Here is a 7,983-nt window from a genome sequence, read left to right on the forward strand (position 1 = left end):
TGCGCATTAAATATCGCATGTGATTTATCGTGCAGCCCTAGTCTGTGTGCATTGAATTTATTTAATACACGAGTTTCACAATTTGAGTTGAATTACTGAAATAAATGAACTTTTCCACGACATTCTAATTTATTGAGATGCACCTGTATATATGGGTGGCCCGGCTTTTCCGAGCAGACTGCCTAGGATTTACCACAGGACCTTAGTCGGCCCCCTCATCACATGACATTAATACTGCTTGTCTTTTTAACTAATTGCAATGGAAGGCTCTGGAAGTGAAATGTTAGTAGCACAATCAAATCCATGTTGTATCACATGACATGGGCTTAAGTCTTATAGAGTGTGTGTGTGTGTGTGTGTGTGCGTGTGTGTGTGTAAATACCCACACTGTGTGAATTTGGCACCAGCTTGGCAGTAGGTATAATGTAAAGCTTCTGCTACTCATTTCATTCTAAATATAGATCATGCAGTGTTGTCATGTTATTTAGGCCCACCAAGTAGAGTTTGCCAATACCTCAGTAAATCTTTATGAGCATTAATTAATTAAAACATTAAAAACTGTAGTTGTTTTGATATGAACTATTTGTTTTAAAAAATGAATTTAATTGAAAATTTCACATTTTAAGATAATTAAATCATTAAGATACACTGAACAAAATTATAAACGCAACACTTTTGTTTTTGCCCTCATTTTTCATGAGCTGAACTCAAAGATCTAAGACTTTTTCTATGTACACAAAAGGCCTATTTCTCTCAAATATTGTTCACAAATCGGTCTAAATCTGTGTTAGTGAGCACTTCTCCTTTGCCGAGATAATCCATCAACCTCACAGGTGTGGCATATCAAGACGCTGATTAGACAGCATGATTATTGCAAAGGTGTGCCTTAGGCTGGCCACAATAAAAGGCCAAAAAAAATGGGGGCAAAAACAAAAGTGCTGCGTTTATAATTTTGTTCAGTGTAGATCACAACGTTGACATCAGCAAACCGCTCACCCACACGACGCCATACACGCTGTCTGCCATCTGCCCTGTACAGTGAAAACCGGGATTCATCCGTGAAGAGAACACCTCTCCAAAGTGCCAGACGCCATCGAATGTGAGCATTTGCCCACTCAAGTCGGTTACGACGACGAACTGCAGTCAGGTCGAGACCCCGATGAGGACGACGAGCATGCAGATGAGCTTCCCTGAGACGGTTTCTGACAGTTTGTGCAGAAATTCTTTGGTTATGCAAACCGATTGTTGCAGTAGCTGTCCGGGTGGCTGGTCTCAGACGATCTTGGAGGTGAAGATGCTGGATGTGGAGGTCCTGGGCTGGTGTGGTTACACGTGGTCTGCGGTTGTGAGGCCGGTTGGATGTACTGCCAAATTCTCTGAAACGCCTTTGGAGACGGCTTATGGTAGAGAAATGAACATTCAATTCACGGGCAACAGCTCTGGTGGACATTCCTGCAGTCAGTATGCCAATTGCACGCTCCCTCAAAACTTGTGACATCTGTGGCATTGTGCTGTGTGATAAAGCTGCACATTTTAGAGTGGCCTTTTATTGTGGCCAGTCTAAGGCACACCTGTGCAATAATCATTCTGTCTAATCAGCATCTTGATATGCCTCACCTGTGAGGTGGATGGATTATCTTGGCAAAGGAGAAGTGCTCACTAACACAGATTTAGACAGATTTGTGAACAATATTTGAGAGAAATAGGCCTTTTGTGTACATAGAAAAATTCTTAGATCTTTGAGTTCAGCTCATGAAAAATGGGGGCAAAAACAAAAGTGTTGCGTTTATAATTTTGTTCAGTATAATTCAGTTAAGTTGTTACCACTTGTATTCCATGCTACACAAGCACCAGAGTCAAATGGAAATGCCACTTCCATTTGTAATTGTATTACTATCCAGCAGGAATTACTGTATGCCTTTAAATACAGAGGTCAGAAAATAAACCAATTTTTATTGTAAATTACAGTGTAACTACAATGAATCTCATTTTCAAAAAATTTCATTTAACACATACATTACAGTCATGCTGGCCACATCGCCACTTTAAAGCAGGACTTCATTTTGACTTGTGTTTCTGGCATGAAATGCATGTCAGCTGCAAGTGCATGCCATGCAGGAAGCACTAGGGCAGAATCAGGCTAAAGTTTCATCTGCAATGCACAGTTTGCACTTTTCACCAACACACATGTGTTCTTAGTTAACACTCACCAAGCACTTTAGAGTTTTCTTTACTGCATCTCATGCTTTATTTGAATCTTTAACTTTGTAATTTTGTTTTAAAGCACACATAATATAATGCATACTGTATAAAACTTTTATTCTATCTATTTTGAGCTATAAATAAAAGCAAATTGTATACTTCAAAACTGATAACTTCACAATTATGTCTATTTTTACGAATTTAGCCTGAACTTAGTTCTGAGTTAGTTTTGTTAGGTAGAATTTTTTTTATTTTTTTTTTTATTTTTTTTTTCATATCTCTGAACACCACATTACTTGCAAAGCATATCAGTAATTTTTACATACTTTACACTTATGGATTGTGTTGTCTATTTTAAATCATAGCCAAATTTATTAGAAATGTTAAGAGATAATAGCTTATCCAAAAAACATCATAATTTTGTGTCATTCCAAAAAAAAAAAACAGCTGAGAACTTTTTAAATGAATGTATTTGCACATACTAACAACAAGATTAGGAACATTGTGAAATAAACAAGAGCAAAACACACATAGTTTTTAGTTATGGTCCTTGTGTCAAACCACTGTTCAAATAGTTTTGTTCCATATTTCTTCTGTTTAGCACACTCAAATACCCAGTTTCTGGAATTGTTCAACATGACTTAAGTATGACAATTTAACAAGGTTAGGTTGAACAGAATGTCTTTTAATTCTGTAAAAGTAAAGCCTCACTTCAGCAGGAATCAAACATCCTGTCTCTGTGTGTGTGTGTGTCTCTTCAGAGTCATGTACTGTATATTGTATAACAATGTCCTCATAGGTATGCCTCCACGCTAATGTCCACATTAATCAGCAGTGCCTCCATTATATTGTGTATATACAAAACCTCACAAGAAAGGTAGGGCAGAAACTGTTAATGGATGACATATGTATAAAAAAAGATATTGCATGATTTTCTGGCCCTTTGAGTGCATGAGTCATGGCCGTATGCTTTCAAATCAACCCTCACTGAGGATAAATCTGACCTCTCTGACCATACATTTCCAAAAGAAAAAAGAAACAATCATGTGCAATGATATAGCTTCCTGAATAAGCCAGTTGAATATGCTATAGGTAGCATGTAAAGACATGAACTTAAACTCCAAGCCATTAACAGTCTTCTCCAACAACCATTTGTTTCAACACACTCTAACAATTATACAACACATAATAGTTTGTGTGAGATGGCGAAAATGTGCCCTCACAGAAAAAAAAGGTATTGGGGTGGTATACACCTTTGTACCTTACTTACCCCTAAAGAGTGCATAGTGTAGTACCTTATAAGAACATATTAATACTTAGTGGTACATATTAATTTTGAAAGAGTACCACCCCAGTGACAACTTTTGTACCTTTTTTTTTCTGAGAGTGTATGATGTCCTGTAACTTGGTTTATATAGAAACATTTAACCTTTATAGGTGTTTTCCAGATTACTGTAATGGTAGATTTGGGTTATATGTTTTTGTATGACCCAGATTTGAACGATTTTGCCTTCTCATACAAATTATTACAAATTGTCATGAGAGCAGGTTGGTTTGTTCGCAGATAATTAGTCGCATCATAGCTGCGTTGGTCTTTAAAGTTTAATTCAGGTGGTTTCATAGCTTAGACAGAGTAAAGGTTGAATGGGGTTTGTCCCAAGAGAAATTCCCCAACACCGATGAAGTAAACCACTTGAGCAATTCCAAAGAGTGGAGCAATGACCAGCGCCCTGCAGCCGGCACCCTTCAGAAAAGCAGCTGGCCCTTCTTTGCGCATTATCTTTCTGTAAGAACAAAGAGCGGGATCATCATTAACACAGCCGAAAAAGAAAATTGCATTAATGGTTACTGATTCTTTTTCCCAGAATGTCCATTAACCATGTTGCTTTACCTGATGCAGTCTGCCACACCATTGTAAGTGTCTTCGTTTGCAATTTTATTGAGTGACTGCAGCCGGGTTTTCACGACTGGATAGAGATGGGATCAACTTTAGTCTTTGCACATGAACTAAAATCTACACAAACAGGTGTTCTTCAGCAAAACTTGGAAGACTCACCGTCACAAGGACTGACTGCCACTGCCGCTGTACATCCAGCCACACAGCCCGAAATAAAAGACCAGTAAAAAGGCACATCGTCATCCTCAGATAATGTCTTTCCCAGCTTGTTGATGTGGGCAAACAGCGGAAAGTAAATCACAGAGAAAGGGATGTCCCTGTAAGAAGAAGACCCACGGTCTGTTTTACTAATGTCTCAAGAGATAACTTGCCCAAGTTGGACGTCCATGGATCAGCATCTTTTGTCGAATGTACCTAGCAAACATATACAGCCCTAACCCCCCACCTACCCCTAAAATCTGAAAGGAATGATAGGCTAGTTGTTCAAGGTGCTAACAAAATCTGACTCTAAATTTAGATTGTTTGATGGCAATGTTGTTCCAGGACCAACAAGTATGTTAATCAAGGGCAAGTCCAACTTGGGTCGATCATGCTACACCAGGGGTGTCCAATCCTGCTCCCGGAGGGCTATCTTTCAGCAGAGTTCAGTCCCAGCCATAATTAAACACACTTGAACTAGGTCTTTAGGATCACTAGAAACTTCCAGGCAGATGTGTCAGAGCAAACTCTGTAGGAAAGTGGCCCTCCAGGAGCAGGAATGGACACCCCTGCTTTACACCAATATTTCCTTGTGGTATTTAGTTTAGAGATACTGTGGTACTTGAACCAGAGTTTAAGCAAGAGGATTGAATTTGGAATATATTGTCGTAACATTTACCGTAAAGGATAGTCGTACCTCATGAGGGTTGCTCCGAGTCCTTTGTAAAGTCCTTGGATGCCCTTTGTGCGAAACAGTTCCTGGGCAATCTGAATGGCTGACACTTTCCTAATTGAAGACACAGGACCCACATTGTACGAACAGTTCAGGACCGAACTGGCTGTCCCAAGTTTCACAGTGTGGAGCACGGGTAACTTCCTCTGCTGGGCCACTGAATGTAAAAGATGGCACAGCCTGTCAAGTAACTTCCTGCAGAAAGAATACCTTACAAATCAGTGGTTCTAAACTCCGATCATATGGATCCACCTCTTTAAACATTTTGTATGTCTCTGTTATCTGACATACTTAGTTCATGGAGCTCTCTTCTAACGAGCTGATGATCTGAATCAGGTGCGTTAAATAAAGAAGACATGCCAAAATTTGCAGAGCAGTTGGTCCCCAGTACTGGAGTTGAGAACCACTGGCTTAAATCATACAAAATTTGTTGGGGCGCTTTAAACAAGTCTTAGATACAAGAAGGAGATGACGTACAGGAGGAAATATTCACTGATTTGATAATTGATTACATCATGAACATTGAAGGTATTGAAAATTGAAGACTGATCGTAATGGAAGGTGAACCTGGGTCAGTATTCATGCCTCACCAAGTCGTCCTGCGTCCTGAAGCTGGATCTTGAGCATTTCCATTGGGGTTGTGACAATGACCTGACACATCCCTGCCCCGCAGCCAGCCAACATTTCCTGAAACACGCTCAGCTTGAGTCTGAAACACAGGTGAGGATCGTTCAACCCTTGCATTTAACTATTATTGAGTATTGTACAATTTCTTGATAGAAGCGGAGGGAACGTACTCTCCCCTACTGAGCCGCTGACGGAAGAAATCATTGGCGGCCAGTTTGATGGCCTTCTCAGGAGTCACCAGTGTTAGGTTGACTGCTGCACCTGTAGGAATTTTGGAAATTTTAGAAAAATTTGAATTAAAATTTTGGTAAGTTCAAAGTTTTGGGAGGAAATTCCTGCTTTGGATCATCTTATAATTCCTGACACCGAGTATAATAATAAATCAATAAAAAAACTTTTTTTGCAAACTATATCAACTATCTAAAATTAAGTCACAGGAACCAACAGCTTTGGACTGGATTGACTTTGGATTGGTGTCTCTTTATGCAAATGGTGTAAAGTGCTGACATGCAAGTTATGTTGCATCATGAAGATGTCCTCGGGGGCTTTAGATTTTAGGAAAAAATGAAGGTCAAATTCTAACAAATTTCTAAAACTACTTACCTCTGTACATTCCAAAGTATCCCTCAGATCGAACAGTCTTAATCAGACAGTCCATCCTAATCAAAATAATAATAATATGTTATTGTTGTCTACTGAGCTAAGTCACCATTCTAAAGCTACAGTATAGAATGAATACTGAATAAGCCGCACCCTTTTCACTAATCTATAATGTTTTGAGAAAGAAAAAGGAGTTCCAGGCCTTCATGACAGGTAATTATCTCACTTACTCCCAGGAACTCTCTTTCTCAGAAAGTGTTGTCTTGTTTATGGTTGAGTGAACTTGCGAGTGTTTAGTGTATGGTTAAAAGTAAGTCTTTTTTGCTTTGCATTGAAATAAAAATTTTACAAATGTGGAAATCAAACATAGCCTACATGTTCTTGTAAACCCGTTGGCTTCCTCTTTGGTTCTGGAGTCTTGTCTTGGCAAGATCTATAGGAAACACACATGTAACACCCACCAGTCCAGCAACTCCACCATTGATGAGTTTTGCAGGGAGGCTTGAAAGAAACACAAGAGAGCAAATGAATGAATCAATACCTCAAAAAAAAAATCTAAGTAATTGTGTTCCTAATGCATTCATTCACTCCTAACCCATTCCTCCATTTAACAATGATGTGAAATCAAGGCATTGCTTTGAAGAAAAGGTCAGAAGAAGCAAGGCAATGTCAGGTTGACACATTTATTTAATTGCAACACTTCCCTTTTAATATGTTACAGTCCCAGTGTGTATAAAAGGTATAAACTGATTAACTACACCAATACAGCAGCTTCAAAGGGGTTTTTATTGACTACAACACAGCACACAACAAACAGTGGTTCTGGTTCATACCTGATTGGTTGTTGAGCCATGGTGCGAGGTTTGTGGTTTGGTTAGAGGACTGTGGTAGACAGAGGTGCAGTCACTGTGCAAAGCAGCAGAGAGGGGTTATATACGGTAACCCCTCCCAGAAGCCTCAGGCAACACCGGTCGTTCACTCCCTCACTGTGTGTCTGACTGACTGCACGGCCAATCAGAGGAGCAGAATCTTCTTACAGTAAGCATGCAGTGAGACACTTACACTACTGCATACACACTTGCATGCGTGTTTAGGGATTTTTGATGAGTACATTTAAATGCATTTATACGTTTTAGAAGTCTTAGTATTTGAAAAAAATAGACATTTTTAAAATGTTATCTTTTTAAAGAATGTTGGATTTCTTCCTAAACGTGCTCTTACACGTCTAGAATGTTCTACATGAATGACTCTAAATTATTTTCTTTGAGAAAATTGTTTTTTTTAACTGTCTGTCTACTGTCGCAAAAACTTTCATAGTACAGATTTTTTACTTTTATTAAGCAGTATGTGAAAAGTGTAAGTTACATGTTCATGTTGCTTTTGTCTTCTATTTTATATACTTCAGCTTTTATTGTGGAGAAATTTTAAAATGTTAACACGTGATATTTATTGTGCAAGAATTTCTCTAAAACTCAAATTTTCATTTATGTGATTTTTGGCAGTAACGATGGGGAAGCGAGCCTTCCAGAGAAGGTCACTACAGAGGCCACATCCTACCCATAGGGAGGTATCATGTGGAGACACTGATATGGACTGACCCAGGCCTGGGGCAGTACTACATATGGAATGGAACTCTGAGGTAGGTCCTACCTGAGAATAGGGAGGAACGACTGCCAGCAGAGCCTGACAGAATGGTCTGTCAAAGGGAAGCAACGGGTTCACAGAG

The 7,983-nt window shown here is 39.1% G+C and overlaps 1 protein-coding gene across 2 annotated transcripts; it reads right to left on the minus strand.

Moving 5' to 3' along the window:
- Positions 1–3,790: 3,790 nt before the first annotated feature.
- slc25a55b (solute carrier family 25 member 55b) lies at positions 3,791–7,170 on the minus strand. Of its 2 annotated transcripts, none has more exons than XM_016513671.1 (9): positions 7,091–7,170; positions 6,633–6,758; positions 6,261–6,316; positions 5,828–5,918; positions 5,621–5,739; positions 4,995–5,187; positions 4,259–4,416; positions 4,094–4,169; positions 3,791–3,986 (listed from the first exon to the last, which is right to left on the minus strand). In XM_016513671.1, exons 1-9 carry the CDS (start codon positions 7,108–7,110, stop codon positions 3,827–3,829), a joined length of 999 nt encoding a protein of 332 aa, XP_016369157.1. In that variant the 5' UTR covers positions 7,111–7,170; the 3' UTR covers positions 3,791–3,826. The 2 variants fall into 2 exon arrangements, with proteins under 2 accessions (XP_016369157.1, XP_016369156.1); XM_016513670.1 differs by having other exon boundaries at positions 4,977–5,187.
- Positions 7,171–7,983: the final 813 nt, after the last annotated feature.

Source organism: Sinocyclocheilus rhinocerous, unplaced genomic scaffold (assembly GCF_001515625.1).
Source record: "Sinocyclocheilus rhinocerous isolate Xijiao unplaced genomic scaffold, SAMN03320098_v1.1 scaffold776, whole genome shotgun sequence".
NCBI classification, from domain to species: Eukaryota; Metazoa; Chordata; class Actinopteri; order Cypriniformes; family Cyprinidae; genus Sinocyclocheilus; species Sinocyclocheilus rhinocerous.

What these genes read in the sequence shown, in the direction of transcription:
- slc25a55b (XM_016513670.1), bottom strand. Translation starts at nt 7,110, where the DNA reads ATGGCTCAACAACCAATCAG. An exon ending in ATGGCTCAACAACCAATCAG is followed by an intron (nt 6,759 to 7,090) that starts GTATGAACCAGA and finishes GTTTCTTTCAAG; the next exon opens with CCTCCCTGCAAAACTCATCA. An exon ending in GGTGTGGCAGACTGCATCAG is followed by an intron (nt 3,987 to 4,093) that starts GTAAAGCAACAT and finishes TTGTTCTTACAG; the next exon opens with AAAGATAATGCGCAAAGAAG.